The sequence below is a fragment of the Acomys minous genome, assembly GCF_964271855.1.
Source record: "Acomys minous genome assembly, chromosome: 3".
Taxonomy (NCBI): domain Eukaryota; kingdom Metazoa; phylum Chordata; class Mammalia; order Rodentia; family Muridae; genus Acomys; species Acomys minous.
This window is the reverse complement of record NC_140485.1, coordinates 5511606-5533218: the sequence shown is the minus strand read 5'-3', so window position 1 is coordinate 5533218 and position 21613 is coordinate 5511606. Positions and strand designations below refer to the sequence as shown.

General features: G+C 48.4%; 1 protein-coding gene across 2 annotated transcripts in view; it reads right to left on the bottom strand.

Annotated features, from left to right (window-relative positions):
- Window positions 1-2894: 2894 nt before the first annotated feature.
- OVOL2 (ovo like zinc finger 2) overlaps window positions 2895-21613 on the bottom strand; it is a 28734-nt gene continuing 10015 nt past the window's right edge. Inside the window, exons 3-5 of one of the 2 annotated variants that reach the window (XR_014778058.1) lie at window positions 16603-16792; window positions 3096-3705; window positions 2895-3059 (exon numbers count right to left, since the gene is read on the bottom strand). Coding sequence is in view for 1 of the 2 variants with exons in the window: in XM_084775895.1 (XP_084632021.1) it covers window positions 3389-3705; window positions 16603-16792 (507 nt within the window). In the remaining variant the exon portion in view is untranslated. Of the gene's footprint in view, window positions 3706-16602; window positions 16793-21613 lie in introns of both variants that reach the window. The other variant, XM_084775895.1, reaches the window with a different exon arrangement.

Genomic DNA, 21613 nt, shown 5'->3' with positions numbered 1-21613 from the left:
CTGTGTAAGAGCAGCCAGCTAGTGAGCCTAACTGCTGAGCATCTCTCTATCCCTGAGCTATCTGGTCTTAACCACCCCACCTGCCCAACATCCACTTTTCCTTTTGGTACCATCACCCTGGTTTTCTGCTGCAGAGCCACTTTCTTAGGAGAGTAGCTGACCCACTCATTACACCTGGGTCAGGGGCGCATACCTCAGGCCCAGAGAGCAACACATGTCCCAGGCACAGTGACGGTTTAATGTGGGTCCTAGAGTCAAATTTACCACCATCTCAGGTTAAAAAGCAAGCTGTCAGCCAGGCAGTGGTGCCGCATGCCTTTAATCCCAGCACTTGGGAGACATGGCAGGTGGATCTCTGTGAGTTCGAGGCCAGCCTGGTCTACAAAGAGAGTTCCAGGACAGCCAAGGCTACACAGAGAAATCCTGTCTCGAAAAAACAAAAACCGAAACAAAAAAAAAGTGGGGGGGGGGGGACTGTTCTCTACACTACTACACTGGCAGGACAAAAGTTAGAGATGGTCATCAGTGTTCTACCTGAACCTGCCTATAAAGCCATGTTGGGAGGAAAAGAAACTCGAAGATGTTCAAAGACAGAGAGAGGGCAGTGCATGATGGTTTGTGACTATAAACCTAGCTGCTTGGGAGACTCAGGTAGAAGGATTACAAAGTCCTGACCAGCCAAGGCCACATAGCAAGATCCCCTCTCAATTTATAAAAATAAAGATGGAGCAATTGAGAGGCAATGCCCTTGCTTGAGCATTGTATCCGGCCATCCTGCAACTGGAGCGTTTCATAAAGTGTTGTGTGTGTGAGGAGGGGTGTGAGGGGCCATAGTGCACACAGGGAGGCTCAAGGATGGCTTCTGGGAATCAGTTCCCTACTCTGTGGGTCAGAGGGTGAACCTGGGGTGTCTGGCTCGGTAACAAGCACTTCTTGCCTGCCGAGCCATCGCAGAGGCTCAGAAACTTTTTGGTTTTCAGCCCCGATTCCAACAGATCTCTTTGAGGGAGGCTTCCTGACAGCTCTTGGTCATGGAAGAATTATGTTAACCGTCGCTAATGCCTTTTTTAACCGGGTTTCTGACATTTGCAACTGGACAAGCTGTTTAATTTAAAAACTAGCCCTAATACGAACATTGCCTCAGTCACAGTATCTGTATGACACAAGACACAGCCAGCCACACACTTCTAGCCAGGGCAGCTCATTTTGTTATCACCATCACCACCACCACCGCCGCCATCACCACCACCGCCATCACCACCACCACCACCACCACCACCACCACCGCCATCACCACCACCGCCATCACCACCACCACCACCACCACCATCACCACCACTGCCTGTGTAACTGGGGAAAGCAAGTCAGCTGACTTGCAGACTCTGTGGCGAAAGCTAGGAACCATGTCAGCAGTTTGTCCTCTGAAGTCAGGGTAGAGCCTCCAAATGACGGCCGCACCCAGTGCCACATGGAGTCCCAAGTTTAGCTCTTGCCGACTCGGATGCCTTGATCACAGCTGTAGCTCTGGGGTTGCATCCCACCCACCCACCTGGTGCTCCAGGTGGGACAGACAGCTGTGGGATCTGCAGATGGTGATGACCTGAGCATCCTCAGGCACCAGGAGGGGTGATGACGGTCAAAGCCACTCTGACTCTTGTACCTTACTCTGCATGGTCCCAGTTGAACCTGAAACCTTTTCTCTGCTTTGAAGGAAGGAGGAGGAAAAGAGACATTTCCCGCCAGACTTGAAGGCCTCTGCATTGACTCACACAGAAGGGGCTGCCGACCCGGGGCGTTTTACAGATGTTTCTGCCGATGCCTGCATAGTGAGGGGCACCCGGGTTGCTTCCTGGAACATCGGCAGTGCACAGATCTCTCCTCCTTCTTCTCTCTTTCAGAAGTAAAGCCGTGATTGGGAGAGAAATGGTAGGTGCATCTTAGGTGTACAGCCCAGGGCATAATGTCTGGCTCAGAGTAAGGAGGGGAGGGGAGAAGGCGGAACTGAGGGAAGAGAGGGAGGAGAGAGGCCAAGAAGGAGAAGGATGGAGATTCAGAGAGAGGAAATAAGAGAATGGCTATGTCATTCAAAATTGCCCCTCGACCTAGGGGCCCAGCCAGGAGTCCTTCAGACAGGCAGGCCTAGGCATGGAAAGCCTATGACAAGATGCAGTCAGTTCAGACCTTGGCACACAGGCTGTGTCAAGGCTGTTTTTTGGCTAAGGGGCTTCCCAAGGGAGGTCTAGGCTCTTCCTCCTGCCCAGCAGTCATGGAAGTACCACAGAAACCAGCCCCTCACCCACTGGGCTTGCAGCTTCCCCTTTTTTCTTTCTGTTGTGTCCAAGGTACACTTAACCTCGCCCACAACTAGGAATGAAACTCCAAAGTGAGGGGATGTTGCTCAAGGTCGCTGCATTCCCATCCCAGCGCTCTGAAGGAAATTTGTCTGCTGCCTGGCCTCCCAGAAGGTAGGCCTCAGTAGGTCTACTGTCATGCCTGGGCTAGCTTCTCATGCTTCAGGGTTTGTCACAGGCTTCACCTAGGGCCAGCCTCCAGGGAGGAAGCAGGGTCCTTCATCCAGCAAGTCCTAGCTCGTAAAGTAAAACAACAACAACAACAAAAAAAAAAAAAAAAAACACCACACACCACAGGAACCCAGGGTCACCAAGAGAAGAGAGCAGTGAGTTCTCGAACACTGCGCCTCAAGGCATATCAAACCATGAGCCAACCTCTCAGGGCTGGTTTTATCCCACTAACCAACCGTTTGTTCTATCCAACTGACAAGATTTACCTTTTCAAATCCTCTCTCCCTCCCTCCAGGTGACTGAGTCCAGTGTCACACAAGCTCTCAGCGGGAGAGCTGAAACTCAACACTGTTTGGTTTTCTAAAGAGAAGGTTCACACGGACATTTCATTTATTAAAATAGTTTCTGTAAACTCTTTCAGGAGAATATACATTTTCCTTGCTTGGGTAGCTTGTCAAGGCACCATAAGATGATGGTCTCTTTAAGAACACCTGTCTGTTCATGTGTGAAAATTCTATTAGAAAAAGAATATACATACTATAGACACACACACACACACATACACACATACACACACACACACACACACACACACACACACACACACACACACACACACACACACACACAAGAACCCGTAGGTGATCTCATCCACCAAGAAAACAGACACAGGGTACAGGGCCTGTTGTGGCAGAATGATTGACAACTTTGGGGTGCTTCTTACAGTTTATGTCCCAAAAGAAAAGAGAGATGGGATGAATACTTGTCACTAAAAAGAACCAGTGGAGCAGAGGAGAGGGGACAACTCAGACCAAAAGTCCGAGTAAATCGGCACCGGGCATTTCTCCTCTCCTTCCGCTTGCTCCTCACTTTTTCTCCTCCTCGTCACTCAGGGTGGAAGCCTCCTGCAGCGGGGACGTCAGCTTGTTCTGCAGGAGGGCTGCCAATTTTTTGGAAGTCTTTTTGAGAAACGTGCTACCTGGATGGGCACTGTTCACGTGCAGGTACAAGTCCTCCTGGGTGGGGCCCGTGTAGCCGCAATCCTCACACACATAGAGTTTGTCCCGTCGCTGCTTGTAGGCATACTGTTGCTGGACACCGTGGATCTTCTTCAGGTGGGACTCCAAGGAACATCGCTGGGTGAAGGCTTTGTAACAGACCTCACATTTGTAGGGGCGAATGCCTGTGAGGGGGAGGGGCACACAGTCACCAGCTGGCCACAGCCAAGCCCAAGCTTCCCTCCTGTAAAGTCATTAAAGTTCCCATTGACAATGTGAGGAAAGTGGGCCAGAACCATCTACGAGGGCCCCGGGCATCTGCATGAACCTAACACATGTGGGTACCAATGAGGCAGAACCCATCACTTAACTCTGGGAGAAAAATTTATTTCTGTTCTTTCATCTGTTTTAATGGTTTTACACATATGTGTATACATGTGTGTATACACACACACACACACACACACACACACACACACACACACACACGTGTGTACTGTCAGTTATCCAGGAAACAGATCCTATGACAAAAATTCTAGAGTAACTTTACTAGTGAGGCCATCTCAGAAAGCAAGGGTTAGGCAATGAAGGGGAAGACAGGGAAGGGAGAAAAGCCGAACAGCTACCCCAGCCTCTGTGCAGGGAACTGTGAAAGGCAGCTCAGAGCTCACCAACACTGGGCTAAGCCCTGCAGGGCGTAGATGAGATGAAGGACCAGTGTAGATGGCTCTGGTGATGCTTGGCTGGTAAAGTGCTTGCTTTGTAAGCCCAAGGACCTGAGTTCAATCCTCAGAACTTCTATTTACAAAGCAAGACATGGGCGTGGGGGCTGTCACGTCCAAAAAAACCTCCTTGTGGTTAATGTTAAAACTCTGACCTTTAGAAGTCTTGATAGAGCAATAGCTTAGTGAGAGGGAAAGGACCTTGAAACAGTCTTCATTTGCTCAGACCTGTGCTTTGTAGCCAAGCTAAGTGCAAATGTAATTCTACAAAGTGAGCCCAGGACAGCCAAGGCTACACAGAGAAACCCTGTCTCGAAAAACAAACAAAAACAAAACAGTGACACACACCTTTAAGCCCAGCACTCTGAGGCAGAGGCAAACAGATCTCTGTGAGTTCAAGGCTAGCCTGTGCTACAACATGAGACTGTCTCCAGTTTCTAGGAATCAATGACAGGTAGATCCCTGGTACTTACTCACTGGCCAGCCAGCCTAAGCCTAACTGGCAAGTTCTACATCAAGTGAGAGACCCCATCTCAGAAAAGGGAGCTGTGGGAGGTAGGGGCACAAGGAGATGGCTCAATGGCTAACTGAAGTAGCTAGCCACCAAGGCTGACCATCTGCGCCTGGACATGGACACCAGAACTCACATGGTGGAAAGAGAGAAAGAATTGGCTCCCCATAAGCTGTCCTCTGACACATGGCAAGCACAGGCAGACATAACACACACCCTTATGTACACTAAATAAATGTTGATGGAGAACACACACACACACACACACACACACACACACACACACACACACACACACACGGGCATGGAGGAGAGAGAGAAGGCAGAGAGTGAAAGAGGGCACCTGATACCTGACGTCATGGCTCACCTCTGGCTTGCAATCACAGGAACACACACATAAAGATGACTCAGTGTGTTGTTCTGTTTGTTAAATGAAATGCTGTGTGCAGTGGGGCCCTGTAATCCCAGTTAGAGTGTGGGAGGCGCCTGGGCTACGCCCTACAGGCAGATTCCATCAGACAAAGGTAGGGCCCGTGCCTGTTATCCTAGCACTTGGGAGGTGGTAGCACAAGGATCAGGAGTTCAAGGCCAACCTGAGTCAGTTTGAGAGATGGCTCAACCGTTAAGAGCACTGTCTGCTCTTCCAGAGGTCCTGTGTTCAATCCCCAGCAACCACACGGCGGCTCACAACCATCTATAATGGTATCTGATGCCCTCGTCTGGCATGCACCATATATGCACACGGGACACTCATATATAAATAAATACAAATTTAAAAAGGAGGGGGGGCTGGAGAGATGGCTCAGTGGTTAAGAGCACTCTTTCCAAAGGCCCTGAGTTCAATTCCCAGCCACCACATGGTGGTCCACAACCATCTAAAATGTGATCTGATGCCGTCTTCTGGCCTACAGGTGTACATGCAGGCAGAACACTGTATACATAATAAATACATAAATCTTTAAAACACACACACACACACACACACACACACACACACACACACACACACACCTGGCAGTGGTGGTGTTTGCCTTTAATCCCAGCACTTGGGAGGTAGAGGCAGGCGGATCTCTGTGAGTTCGAGGCCAGCCTTGTCTACAAAAAGAGCTCAGGATAGCCAGGGCTCTGTTACACTGAGAAACTTGTTGAAAAACAAACAAACAAACAAAAAAAGAAATAATAAATAAACAAGTTTTTTTAAATGTAAGAAGACCCCCTTTCATCTCATACATGTCTCTTCCTTAGTCTAGTCATCAGGAGTTTCTTAGGATTGTTTGTGACTTATACAAATTTATAAATATATGTGTAGAGGATGTATTATTAAACGTTTTTTTGTTTTTGTTTTTTGATTTTGTTTTTCTGAGACAGGGTCTCTCTGTGTTAGCCTTGGCCATACTGGACTCGCTTTGTAGACCAGGCCGGTCTCAAACTCACAGTGATCCGCCTGCCTCTGCCTCCCGAGTGCTGGGATTATATCTTATTAAATGTTACAAAATGTATTTAGTTGCTCTGGACAAGGTCTGAACAAGAACTTCTCAACATCTGCATCGCCACAAAAATCCTCACGAGAAAGAATATTTGAAGCCAGTGAGGGGATGCAGCCTGTAATGCTAGCACTCGGGAGGCTGAGTCAGGACAGCCACAAGGATGAGGTCCAGCCTGGGCTACAGGGTGAGATGCTGTCTCACAGCCTCTGATTCTGGGGCAGAGCCGAGGATCTGAGCTTTGCTGTTGAGATGGGGCTTAACTTTGTCACGCTGGCCAGCCTGGGACGCACGGAGATTCTCCTGCTCCTGCCTACTGGGTGCTGGGACTAAAGGCGTGCGCCACACTTGGCTTTCATTGTGACCATTCCAAGTGCTGGAAAGACAGCTCAGCAGCTAAGAGAACCAGCTGCTTCTCCTCCAGAGGACCCAGGCTCGGTTCCTACCATCTACAGACACAGGAGATCTGATGCCTTCTCCTGCCCTGCGTGAGCACCAGATCTGTACTGTGTACTACACAGACATACACACAGACCAAACACCCATACATACATACAAACAAATGATCTTTCATATCTGAATAAAACTTACTTTCGTCCTATTCGCACTGACACTATTGCCTACCCCACCCCCGAGAGGTTTTTGAAATTTACACTTTCTTTCTTTAACTTTTTATTGGAGAGCTGGGCGTGGTGGCGCATGCCTTTAATCCCAGCACTCAGGAGGCAGAGGCAGGTGGATCTCTGTGAGTTCAAGACCAGCCTGGTCTACAAAGCAAGTCCAGGACAGCCAAGGCTACACAGAGAAACCCTGTCTCAAAAAACCAAAACCAAACCAAACCAAACCAAACAAAACTTTTTATAGGTCCTTTGTGAATTTCACGTCATGCACCCTAATCCCACTCACCTCCCCATCCTTTCGTACCTGCCTCTGCCCTTGTAATAAGATAGAAAAAAAAAAATCTCATTGTGGAAGCTGCAGTGTGTCACAGGGTATCACACTGCATGCCCTTTTCGTCCACACATCTTTGGTTGCAAATGTTCCTTGCAATGAGTCATTGGTCTGTTTCAAGGCCTCTGGCTTCTGTTACACGGTCAATACCGGATCCTCCTGGAGACTCTTCTCAGATAGCCTGCTGATGACCTGTGTCATGGAGGAGGTCCTGCGGCTTTGGATCTGCAGCACCAGCCCTTTCACACGCTCCAGCAGTTCACAGATGAGATAGGTGTTTTGGGTGAGCCAAATCAAAGCCCTGAACTGGGCCTAGGAGGTGGCTAAGTCAGTCAGCTCTCCAGCGCCCACACCACCAGGGCAAGCTCAGCTGGCAAGGGGCAGGGCCAGCTCTCCTGCTCTCCTGCCCTCATGGCGGCTCACCTGCACCTTTGCCACCAGGGCCAGCTCTATTGTGTTGCCCAGGCGAGGTTCAGGGCCGCTCCTTGGAGTGCTGTGGGCAGCGAGGGTCAAAGACTGGGGAGGGCATCTTTCTCACAGCACTCTACGACAGCGAAGGAGCAGGGCTAGCTCCCCTGCCCTGGGGGCGCCTTCACCCACACACGCTCAACCCCCCGACTTCCCATTCTCTATTAATCTACTTTCTACTTAGAAAAAAAAAAAAAGTAAAAAGAACTAGATTCCACAAGAGAGAAAACAAGCAATATTTATCTCTCTGAGTCACGTATTTCACTACACACGAGGATTCCCAGTTTCATCTTTCTGCAAATGACATTATTTCGCTCTTTATGGCTGTATGATACATACGCACCCCCCATTGCATATATATATATCCCCGAGAAACAAATGCTTCTGGCCCTTGGCATGGAGCTTCCTATTCCAGGGGTGACCAGGGGCCTGGCAGGACCACATTTAGCCTAGCACGTCAAGGACAATCTCAGTTTCCCGGAGTATTTAACACACAGTCTGCACATACCTTCTATGTGCAGAGCATGCAGCAAGGCCTGAAAAGGTTAGTGGATTTCAAGGGCCCTAAAAAACCTGGCCAGTAAAGAAAGGGGCTGATGAGGCTGGAGAGATGGCTCAGTAGTTAAGAGTACTGCCTGCTCTTCCAAAGGACCCAGGTTCAATCCCAGCACCCACACGGCAGCTCACAACTGTCTGTAACTACAACATCTGACACCCTCACACCAATGTACATATATTTAAAAATAAAATAAAAATAAAAATAAAAGAAAGAGGCTGACTATGAGGTTTTCTCTAAGAGGGAATAGTGTAGGTGCTTAGTCTGGTTTTGAGACTAGGTGCCTCATGAAGCAGAACCATAAAAGCTCTAGTTACATTTCTTTTCTTTCTTTCTTTCTTTTTTTCTTTTAAGATTTATTAGTTACATAGTATTCTGCCCACACGTGTGCCTGCCCACCACAAGAAGGCACCAGATCTCATTACAGGTGGCTGTGAGCCACCATGTGGTTGCTGGGAATTGAACTCGGGACCTCCAGAAGAGCAGACAGTGCTCTTAACCTCCAAGCCATCTGTCCAGCCCCCTCTAGTTACATTTCTAACTTATAAACCTGCTCTCTGCCCCAATGTACTCGCTTCCTCTTCTGATTCTGTAATCACACTCTGGCAGACAGATAGCTGTCTTGTCAAAAATAAAAAATAAAAAAAATAAAAAAGCTCCTTCCTGGCTCTAATCAGCTCCTGGAGCTCCTGGTGTCCACACCTTCAGGGGAATAGAAGTAGACTTGTGTTGAGGGATCAGGGATCAGTGCTGAGCCTTCACCCCCAGGGCTGACACCTCGCCCAGCCCATCGTCCCACTCTCTAGCAAAAACAAATCTTGTCCTAGCCAAAAGGACAGGCTGGGAACTGAAAGCACCATCTGTTGCCAGGCATAATTAACCTACTGACACCTACCTGAGTTCCAAAGTCCAAGGCCATTGAAAAGCCAGGAGCTGCAAATCTGCCACTCATTAACGGACTCCGCAGTCCAGCCTGCTCACCCCATCCACAGCTCAGCCTCCTCGACCATGAAATACAGATCGCACTCACTCACTGGGATGAATTAACTCTGAGACGGCCCCGGCACAGGGCCTGGCAAACACTAATTTAGAAGGACGGGACCTCCGTGGTTAGACTCCAGCTCGGCCCCGTGCAGGAATCGGTTGCCACATCCCTAAGTAGTTAGTGTTTCTCCTTCAACTACATCTAAAAAAAAAAAATTAACTGTGTATTTCACAACAACAAAAAAGGATTTTAAAATATTTATGGTCCCTAGGTGGTTGCCAGAGGCTTCCCTCACTGACCAAGCTTTTGAGTTCTCTATTCTAGGTCTTTATTATCTAGTTCCTATACATATAAATATAAATATAGATGTGTGTGTATGTGTGTGTGTGTGTGTGTGTGTGTGTTCTTTTGGGGGTTGTCAACAAAGACTTCTGGGGTTTTTAATTTTTAATTTAATTTAAATTTTTTTTTTTGAGGCAGAGTTTTTTTTATGTAGCCTTGGCTGTCCTGAACTCAGTTTGTAGGCCAGGCTGGCTTCGAACTCACAGCGATCCACCTGCCACTGCCTCCCGAGTGCTGGGATTAAAGGCATGGGCCACCACACCTGGATATTTTTTGAGTTATTTCTTCCTAACGCTAAGCTGGTTTCATATCTCACCTTTCCAGGTAACGTCCTTGCTGCTGGAACATTCTGTTTGCTTCCCTTCCTCTCGGCCAGGCGCCCCTCTCTCCTGACTTTGATCTAATTGTGAGCAAGAAGCTTTGGTATCTGCCTTCTTGTGGGAAAAGTTGAGAGCAGCCTCCGAAGGCAGGCAGGTAGGCAACGCCCATAAAAGCCAGACCATTCCTGCCCTTTGGCCTACTAAGTTCACTTGTGGGAAGTTCCACTAGAGACAGACTCCCGCAGGTGGGCGAAGGGTATACAAGAAAATTCTCGATGCCATTGTCAGAATTAAGTAAAATAGAAGGGGGAAGGGACCAACCTGAAAACGGAAGCAATTAATTCTATTAGGGACTAGGGAAGGACTGTGCCACTGCGATGGCGACTTTGTCATCCGTAGTAAGTGGACAGCAAAAGGGAGTAAGGTCTGCCCACTCTGCAGACACCAGCAAACCCCAAGCTCTTCTGGGCGATGGCAGTGGCACACACCCTTAATCCCTGCAGAGGCAGGCATATCTCTGAGGTCAAGGCCAGCCTAGTTTTCAAAGTGAGTTCTAGGATGCCAAGGCTACACAGAAGAATCCTGTCTCAAAAAACCAAAACAAACAGCCAATCACTTTCAGAAGTGAACTAGGGCTGTTACAGAGACTTGCTTTAAAAAAAAAAAAAAACTCATTTTCCGCTGGGTGGTGGTGCAAGCCTATAGTCCCAGCACTCGGGAGGCAGAGGCAGGCAGATTGCTGTGAGTTCGAGGCCAGCCTGGTCTACAAAGCCAGTCCAAGACAGTCCAGGCTACACAGAGAAATCCTGTCTCCAAAAAAAAAAACCAAAACAAAATCTCATTTTCCATTCCCCTATATGAATATATTATCTTTTTGAGTCACCATATATATGTGTGTGTGTGTGTGTGTGTGTGTGTGAAAATATAAATGAAGCCATCAAGGAGACAACTCCACAAGCTGCGGCTCGGGAGTGGATTCCACGTTTCTTCAGCTCGCAGCCCCGCCTTCAACTTCTGCTCTGCATTTTTCCCAATCCAGTCAATCTTTCTCCTTAGGCCCCAAACAAAGACACCATTGTCCTCGCTGCTCTGGCCAGGCTGGCGTTTGTTTGCCTTCAGGTCTCTCTCAATATAGCCCCTGATGGAAGATAAGGCAAGAGGGCTCCCTGTCCCTGTGGGCAGCCAGCCGCTCCCCAGCCCTCACCTCAAACTGGAATTCCTCAGGTTGTCTCTGTGGAACTCAGTCCACAGGAAAGGCACGAGCCGGCGGAAGTAGTTCAACCAAAGGCTCACAGTTGTTTTTAATTCGTTTTCCTGTAGCCCAGGCTGGCCTCAAACTCACTGTGTAGCCAAGGATATAACCTTGAACATCTGACCCTTGTGTGATGGAGCTACAGGAGTGGGCCACCACACGGGTTGTATATGGTGCTAGAGATTAAATCCCAGGTGCTTCCGGTCTTCCTCAAACCTCACGGCCTACTGTCAGCGTGGACACAAGGTGTGGAGCCCAGCACGTGCAAGGCCGGTCGGTATTTTAGACACACAGTTATATCTCCCCAAACCAAATCGCATCTGCCACAGGCAGCCATTCTTAGGAAGTTACCTAGCTGGCCTAAGTAAGAATAGCAAAACTCAAAAGAACATTCTGTAAGAGCAGATCCGTGGTGTTTTTCCGTGAACTGAACACACACGCTCTGCTCCTTTGATGCTCAGGGCTCTTGTCTGTTGTGATGTAGGTTGAGTCTGGCCTCTGTGATCCTGCCCCTGAGCAATCTATAACAACAATACAAAACATAAGTGTGGCTCCACACTCACACTCACACCCACTTCTTGGGCTAATGCACGGCCTAGTGTGCATGTGTGCTGGCAGCTAACAGCTCCTGGGTGTCCCTTTCTCCAGGGACTGCGCACTAACTTTCCCAATGACGGGGATGGGGGTGGGGGTGGGTGAAAATGTCTTCAGCTGTGACTGATTGAAACAGGTACCGAAAGGTCCCACCCCCCACACCTGTGGACAGGACAGCCTGAGGTATACCATTCAAACGCCAGAGCCCTCTGGGACAGGGCTGAGGCTAGCACCTTTTCTCTTTTCTAACCGCCCTCACCTCATGAAAAGTTCCACCCAGAGGCCTCTCCTTCACACATCACTTTAATCAGGAGCTGCTTCCAGGGCACGGGGCCCAAGACATGGAAATTGCCACTCGTTTACCGGTGCTTTTGTGGTTTTTGTTGGTAATTCCGGTTTGTGTGTTTGCGGTAGGAAGATTGTGTTGCTGGTCTAGAATTAATTATCTATCCCAGGCTGGCCTGTAACTCACAGTTCTCCCGTCTTTATCTCCCTAGTGGCTACAGACACCACAACCAGCCGCTGAGTTTTTTTTAAGAGCTATGGAGTTTTTTTCTCCACACCACTAGATTTATTCTGATCACACTCTCGCTCCCTAGCCCGGAGACAGACAGACAGACAGACAGACAGACAGACAGACAGACAGACACACACACACACACACACACACACACACCCCAGAGACAGGGACAGGGTCAAAGAACCCTCTGGTTATCTTCCTTGGTGATTCCTCATCTTTTCTTTCATCTGTTGAGATATTAATGTAAGACATGTTCAGGCTCCGGTTTCCCTGAATCTTTTTCAAGAGGTTTCCTTTGTATTTTGAGTCTCTCCTTAGATGCCCTCTGCAGTTGCTGGGGTGACAAGAGATGCTGTCCATGGTGGGTGAGAGGCAAAAAGATTAGCCCTGGGTGTGAACCTATCTACACAACTAACGGTTCTCTAATGGAAGGTCCTAGGGTTCCAGCCAGGTTTTTTGTTTTTCTTTTTTCTTCTCTCTCTTTTTTTTTTTTTTTTTTTGAGAGGAGCCTTTCAAGACAGGGTTTCTCTGTGTAGCCTTAGCTGTCCTAGACTCACTTTGTAGACCAGGCTGGCCTCAAATTCACAGAAATCCACTTGCCTCTGCCTCTCTGAGTACTGGGATTACAGACGTGCGCCACCATACCCAGCTCCAGCCAGGTTTTTAAAATGCTAACTAAGGCTTGGTCTTTTTTGTACTCTACGCAAACACATCCCTCACACAGGTGTCTGCCGTGTCTGTGTTGAGTGTCTGCATCTTCTGCTTCTGGCCTGAACGCTACACTTGGAACAGTCGGCAGCCAAACCTAAATAGGTCACAGCTCCAAAGGCCAAGACCAAGTTCCCACGAAACTCTAGGATGGTCTTTTGGAGCCAGAGAGGGTGAGTCACATGAACAAACACATCTGAGAGCTCTCAAAAACACGCCTATGATAAAGACCAGGAGCCAGTCAGAGGCCTGACCTCCTCCTCCAGCCCCTGGCACCATGGCCTGTCCAGATCTGTGTCTCCTCGTATTTGTCACCAACTGAGGTGAACGTAAGCCCCCAGCTTTTCTTTATGATCCAGTAGTCTTTGGAGGCATACCTCAAGCCGCACAGAAGTCTGGGCATGGAAATGAGCTCAAGTCATTTCCGTAGTGTGATTTGTTAATTACTTTGAAAGCAAAAGTTATGGTTAAGATTCTAAAAATGCAGGCTTTTAATCCCAGCACTTGGGAGGCAGAGGCAGGCAGATCGCTGTGAGTTCGAGGCTAGGCTGGTCTACAAAAGCGAATATAGGACAGTCAAGGCTACACAGAGAAACCCTCTCTGTCTCGGGGGGGGGGGGGGGGGGGAAGCTTCTAAAAATGGCCAGGTATGGTGGCGCATGTCTTTAATCCCAGACAGGCAGAGGCAGGCGGATCGCTTTGAGTTCAAGGCTAGCCTAGTCTACAAAGTGAGTCCAGGACAGCCAGCCAAGGCTACACAGAGAAACCCTGTCTTGAAAAACCTAAAAAAAAGAAAAAGAAAAGAAAAAAAAAGTCTCATCTGTTTATTTACTTATTTATGATTTGGTTTTGTTTTCTCAAGACAGGGTTTCTCTGTGTAGCCCTGGCTGTCCTGGACTCTCTTTGTAGACAGAGTTCAACCTGCCTCTGCCTCCAGAGTGCTGGGATTAACGGTGTGTGCCACCACTGCCTAGCCCAGTGCTAGCCTCTTGAGTAATGGAATTGTAGGAACATACCACTAGATCTGGCTCCTGGAAACTTGTAAATTTTAAAGTGGTTTCTACCTTAATTTCTTTCTTTCTTTCTTTCTTTTTTTTTTAAGATTTATTTATTTATTATTTATACAGTGGTCTACATATGCATCTGCAGGCCAGAAGAGGGCATCGGGTTACATTATAGATGGTTGTGAACCATCCCAAGAGCTGGGATTAAAGGCGTGTGCTACTACACCTGGCCCACAGGTGAGACTTTTCTTTTTCCTTTTCTTTTTTGAACAGGCTGTTACTGTATTTCCCTGGCTGGCTTTTAACTCCATAGTAGACCAGGTTGTCCTAGAACTCACAGTGATCCTCCTGCCCCTGCCTGCTGAGTGCTGGGAATAAAAAGCTTATAAGTAAGTCTTCAAAATCTAGTGTCTTAAACCACATCTAATGGCTGATAGTCCCAAGGCAGGGGCTCAGCAGCCACATGGAGCCAGAAGCTGTGGTCCAGATTCTGGAAGTGCCTCTCAAACACGAGAACTGCTGGTTCAAGACTAGCTAGGACTACTCTGTGAGTTCAAGGCCAGTCTGGGCAACCTAGTGAGACCCTTCTCAAAATGCAAAGTTAAAATAGGGCTGGGAATATAGTTCAATGTTAAGAACACTTGCTCAGTGTGTTCAAGGCCCTGGGTTCAATTTCTAGTATTAATTAATTAATTAATTAATTAATTAATATTTAGGGACAAAAACAAAAACACAATGCTGCAGCCAGATTCAAAGGGGGTACAGATCTCAATTTTATCACCAAGTTAAAAAAACAGTCATGTGGGGCTGGAGAGACAGCTCACTGGTTAAGAGCACTGACTGCTCTTCCAGAGGAACCCTGGTTCAGTTACCAGCACCCACATGGTAGCTCACAACTGTCTGTAACTCCAAGATCTGACACCCACAGAAATAGATGCAGGCAAAACACCAATGCACATAAAATATAAATAAATAAATTATTAAAAAAAACAAAAAGCAAACCAGGCATGGTGGCACACACACACCTTTTTTTGTTTTGTTTTTGTGACAGGTTGTTTTTAAGTTTTTTGAGACAGGGTTTCTCCGTGTGACAGCGGCTGTCTCGAAAAACCAAAAAAACAAGCCGGGCATGGAGGCACACCCCTTTAATCCCAGCACTTGGGGGGGGGGTGGGGCTGAAGCAGGCGGATCTCTGTGAGTTCAAGGCCAACCTGGTCTACAAAGGGAGTCCAGGACAGCCAAGGCTACAAAGAGAAACTGTGTCTTGAAAAACAAACAAAAACAAAACAAAAAGAAAAGAAGCTAAGAAAACCAAAGCATAATCAGATCTGGGAAGGAAACTGGAATCTAGTGACCTAAGAAGTCTGGGTAAGACCAAGGAGCTGAAGGCTCGGCCTGCAAAGTGACGTATGTGGGTGTTTCCCCTTCCCCACTAACACCGTGGGGAACTCTAAATCCTGAGAGATTGTGAGGGAGGGACAGAGTCTATGCACATGGCCCGAGGCTGCTGGGAGGGTGGGCAGTGATCAGGACAGAACTTCGTAGTTTAAGATAGGTCATGTTTAAATGGGCTGGCGTGGGATGGCACTGATGGAGATTTTATGGCAAGACCACACCCTGACAGGCCTCATGTGAAACTGAGAGGCGGCATCTGTGTCCATTTTACTAGGAGGTACAGATTTGTGCACACAGACGTGGCATCCTTACAATTTTCCTCCAGGGCTTACCGGACCAAAGGTGTGCACTGGGCCTCAAGTAGAGAAGCCTCGAGGCCAGATGTGCCTCAGATAAAACTAATGAAGCTTGTGACCAATCAGCAGGTTTGGGACTGAGGCAAAAGGTCACCATCCCCCAGACTCTCTGGAACACACAGGAGGAGGTTTCAGACCCACACTGCCTAAGTTGGAAAATGGCCTTAGTGGCAGAGTACGTGGGCAAGGGCTTAAATGCAATCCCCAGCATTAAAAAAAAAAAGAAAAAAAAAAGAGAGAGAGAGAGGAAGAAGAAAGGTTGGGAAGTCAGAAGAAACTCAAAGGAAGATGCATGCTCCAGCAGGAAGCTCAGGGCAGCTGTTCTGGCCGGAGCCCTGAGTCGGGGTCACTTCACAAGGTTAGCCAGGCGCAGTGGTGCACATCCGAAATCTTTGCCTATGGGAGGCCGAGGAAGGAGGACAGAGAGTTTAAGGCCAGCCTGGGCCATGTGGCAAGGCTTCATCTCAAGAAAGCAAAAGCAAAACCAAACCAACAGCAATAAAAGGAGTCAAATAAGAGGCACGAAACACCATAATTGAAGCCGGCCCTAAACGTCCCACGCTGCAGCTGAACTAACCAGGCCGGGCTGCCTTACTTTACAGGAGAGTTTCTCTGCGTTAGCCTCACTCGGAACTTGTATACCACGCCCATCTTACAGGGGCAAGATCAGACCAGGAGAGGTGGCCTGCATGCCCCAGGTGACAAGGCTGGCAGGTGCAGAGTCAGGGGTGTACCAGGTTGGAATAGCCCCAAATGCCTAATTCTATGTCCCTTCGAAAAATACCAACCCATGCCACACTCACTCACAACGTTTCTTGGGGGGGGGGGACAGTGCTGTACTGTGCAGTTAGGGGGGTTCAGGGGGAGGTGACAAATGAACAGGAAGTGAGCAAAGCACGCGCACGCAGCCTCACCTGTGTGTGTGCGCACGTGCCTCTTCAGGTCGAAGGTGTCGTTGAAGCCCTTACCGCAGAAGGTGCACAGGTGCCTCTTTACCTGGCTGTGGCACTTGAGGTGACGGTTGAGCATGCGCTGCAGGCGGAAGCTCTTGCCACACAGGTCACAGTTGTGAATCACAGAGTCGCTGCAGGTGCCGGTGGTAAACTGGGAGCAGAGGAAGAAGAGTGTGTGAGATCACAGGGGCTCACTTGGGAACCCAGACAGTTTTTTCTCTCTAGCTCGGGCCTCGCTAGGGCCTCTGCTCCCTCTAAGGTGCAAGTGGGCTGGGCATTGGGAAAGGTGTGAAGACACTGGTACTGGGAAATGTTTCTGCCCGGCATCCTTCCTTCCTCCCCCTGCCCAGCAGACCTCGGACTTCCATCTCTGCACAGGGTCAGACATGGGCGTGTGACCACCTGACTGTCAAAAAAAAAAAAAAAAAAAAAGACACTCCCTGAAGGGAGAGGAGAGGTTCCCAGTGGTTAGAGCCCCAGCAGCCACCTGGACTGTGAGGGGGAAGCTGATGCTGAGTGTGGAGGGACAGGAGGAAGGGGTCTGGGTCCTGCTGTCAATGGCTCCCAAAGACAGACGGAGACAGCCTTTTCCTTGTGCCTCTGAGTACTGTTCCAGCCACCAAGAAATAGAAATGGGGCTGGAGAGATGGCTTAACGAGGAAAGGCACTTGCTGCCAGCCTTGATGACAGACTGATGGCCTTCATTTAATTCCTGACACCAACCAATCCCCTCAAGCTGTCACACACCAAAGCATAACCACATAGCCAGCCAGGCGTAATTCAAATTGTAGAGAAAGAGTACGGGAAAGAAGGCGGTGGCTTCTCTTCCCCTGAACCTGGCCAGGCCTCATGACTACCAGAGAGCAGAAATAATGTGTTAATTTACCCGGGAAGTGGTGGCGCATGCCTTTGATCCCAGCACTTGGGAGGCTGAGGCAGAGGCAGTCGGATCTCCAAGTTCAAGACTAGCCTGATCTACAGAGTGAGTTCCAGGGCAGCCAGATTACACAGAGAAACCCTATCCGCCGCTCTGCGCCCCCCCCCCCCCAATGTGTTAGTTCCGTGACATGGGTCACTTGGTAGCGAGTGTCACTGCCTCCCTCAGTGTCTGAAGCCCAGGAAGCTCTTGGGAGCTAGTTCTGAGGAGAGCCAGAGCCCCTGAGCAGGGACACCAAGGTGCTAGCTATGCATAAGGGCTCACTGCACCTTTCAGCCTAACCCAGGGTCACCACCACCTAACCGAATGGCCTCAAACAACACCATTCAGATGAAAACTGCCTAGCCGGGCCATGCCCTAGATCCAGACAACCAAACTGTGTACAAATATACTCAAAGTGACATGCCCAGGATCCTAGAGCTGCACTATCAGTGAGACTGTAACTGAATTTTAGCCTCCTGACTGTCCTCCACCCCTGATCCAGGGTCCTCTTGGCCACATTTGCTGTCTCTCTGTGATGTAAGACACCAGGTCTGATGTGCGCAAAGGCCACCTTATAGAACAGTGGTTCTCACCCTTCCTGATGCTGTGACTCTGTAATATAGTTCCTTGGGTTGTAGTGACCCCCAGACATAAATATTATTTTTGTTGCTACTTCATAAGTATAATTTTGCTGCTGTTACAAATCTTAATGCAAATATCTGATATGCAGATCACCTTAGGCAACCCCTGTGAGAGGGCTGTTCGACGCCACAAAGGAGCTGAGGCCTACAGGTTGAGACCTGCTTCTGTGGATGGTCCAGCAGCTCGGCCAGAACTGTTTGTAAGAAGCCCAAGGATTGGAGATGCAGGCCCTGTGTTCTATCCCCAGCACTATCAAAACAAATAAACAAACAAGGAAGGCAGGCAGGCAGGCAGGCAGGCAGGCAGGCAGGCAGGCAGGCAGGCAGGTAGGAAGGCAGGAAGGCAGGCAGGCAGGCAGGAGCGGAGAGGAGCTGGTGGAGGGGAAGGCAAGAAGAGGAAAAAGAAATGAGACTAGACATGAGTCCTTAGGAGTTCAGAATGGGGGATGGGTTGGGGGCTGGTGAGATGGCTTAGCCGTTAAGAGCACTGACTGCTCTTCCAAAGGACTTGGGTTCAATTCCCAGCAACCACATGGCAGCTCACAATTGTCTGTAACACCCTCACACAGAAATACATGCACCAATACACATAAAATAAAAATAAATAATTTATTTTTTAAAAAAAAAAGCGTTCAGTACAGTCACAATTGGAACACACAGGAGACTGGCAGCAGGATCCTCTGCAGATAGTAAGTGCTGTAGATGCTCAGGCCTCTGATATAAAACACCATGGCAGCTGGGCATGGTGGCACCAGCCAGGCAGAGGCAGGAGGATCGCTTTTGTGTTCAAGGCCAGCCTGGTCTACAAAGCGAGTCCAGGACAGCCAAGGGCTACACAGAGAAACCCTGTCTTGAAAAACCAAAAACAACAACAAAAAGCCCCAAAACCATGGCTTTGGGCCCATATCATCACTTCTACATCTCCATGACCTAAGCAGAAGTATACTTTAGGTGATGTGCTCCTTGAGGCCAGCCTAGTCTGCACAGTGAGCTTCAGGCCAGTCAAGCCTTCATAGTGAGACTCCATCTTTTAAAAAAAAAAAAAAAAAAAATATATATATATATATATATATATATATATATATATGGGCAGGGGCTCAGCAATTAAGAGCATCCACATGTTGGCTCGCAGCTGTCCGTGACCCCCGTCCTGGGCCTCTTCTGACCTCCTTGAACACCAGGCACACCCGATAGATATACACACATGCAGCAAAACTTCACACACATAAAATAAATATGCTTTTTTTTTTTTTTTGAGAGGGAAACAATTGGCAAAAGATCACAGACAATAACTAGCTTCTCAGAAAGGAACGGTGCGTGGGTATATTTCTTATGTGGTGCTTTAAATTTTGATCTACAATAAGAGGCTGGATAGCACCTTAATTCCTATTAGTATGAGCTTCAAAAGACATGACTGTGAGTACTCAGAAGTCCACTGAGGTGGCAAAGGTAAAAGGCAAGGATATCTGGTTGCAGCCTCTATAAAAAGCCAGCAAGCACTACCCAAACAGCCCAGACTTCCCACAGAAATAAAAAATATGAATTATTTTACTACTAAATTTGGGGGTTACTTGCACAGGAAAAATAGAATAACTAAAACAATTAAGATCAGGCTGGAGATATGGCTCAGCAGTTAAGAGCACGTGCTGCATTTGCAAAGGACTGGAGTTCAGTTCCTGAAACCCATGACAGGTGGTTCAAGCCACCTACACTAACTGGAGCTCCAGGGCGTCTGACAGTGTCTCCTGGCCCGAGGGCACCTGCACTCATGTGCTCATGTGCGCACTACCCCCATATACACAGAATTGAAAATAAAGGGCTGGAGAGATGGCTCAGTTGTTAAGAGGACTGGCTGCTCTTCCAGAAGACCTGAGTTCAAGTCCCAGCATTCTTACAGGGGCTCACGACTGTGTGGAACTCCAATTTCAGGGTATCCAGTGCCTTCTTCTGGCCTGCATACATACCAGGCCACTCACATGGTACACAGACACCCATGCAGGCAAAACATCCATACATATAAAATAAATACAAATATGGGCTGAGCAGTGGTGGCACATGCCTTTAATCCCAGCACTTGGGAGGCAGAGGCAGGTGAATCGCTGTGAGGTCGAGGCCAGCCTGGTCTACAAAGCGAGTGCAGCCCAGCCAAGGCTACACAGAGAAACCCTGTCTCAAAACAAACAAACAAAAAATAAATAAATACAAATACATCTTAAAATGAATACATAAATATAATTCTGGGCTGGAGAGATGGCTCGGCGATTAAGAGCACTTGCTGCTCTTCCAGAGGTCCTGAGTTCCATTCCCAACAACCACATGGTGGCTCACAACCATCTGTAATACAATCTGGTGCCCTATTCTGGTGTGCATGAAGACAGCGTACTCATATACACAAAATAAATAAATCTTTAAAAATAAATAAATAAACAAATAAAATTCTAAAACTCAGCAACAAACAGATTCTTTCCAGTACATCAGTGTTGACATGTTGCTTGTAATATTTTTTTCCGTTAATCTTGGAGCTGGAGATGGAACTCAGAACCTTTGCACATTAAGCACACAGACACACACACACACACACACACACACACACACACACACACACACACACACACCCCGAGTGGTGCACGCCTTTAATCCCATCACTCAAGAGGCAGGCAGATCTCTGTGAGTGCGAGGCCAGCCTGGTCCACAAAGCTAGTCTAGGACAGCCAGGGCTATTACACAGAGAAACCCTGTCTTGAGAAACCAAAACCAAACCAAACCAAAACAAAACAAAACCAACCAAACAAAAAACTACCAAAGAACAAGAAAATAATCATTGTGTGTCAGCTGCATCCAAGGGTCGGAACTGGACCAGGAACCAGCTTCCCAGTTGTCTAAGACCATCGCCTGCCCAACTTATCTAAAGGGAAACTAACCCGGAAGCAAGCAGCCTTCTAAGTTCCTGTGATCCTTCCACTGGACCAGGCCACCAAACTAAAGTCCGCAGGAGAATCCACCGGTACTTTCTGGTAGCCATTTGGACAAGACTACACCATCACGTATGTCAGCTACATCCCGATGCTCAAAACGTGCTAAGGACATTTCGCCAAATATTTTGGGACGCCGGGGCCCAGGGACCATAACTAAGGCTCTTCCGCTTCTGCACATGACAGAATGGAGCACCCCCTCAAAGGAACAGTGAAGGGGGAGGGTGCTTCATTAGCCACAGGTGCAGCTTGAGAGATGCTCAGCACTTGAGAGCACTTACTGTTCTTGCAGAGATGCTAGGTTCAGTTCCCAGCACCTATAGCTGCCTCTAAGTCCAGTTCCAGGCGACTCGATGTCCTCTTCTGGCCTTTGTGGGCGCCTGCACACACACAGCGCACACAAACTTACACATACACACACACACACACTCACTCACACA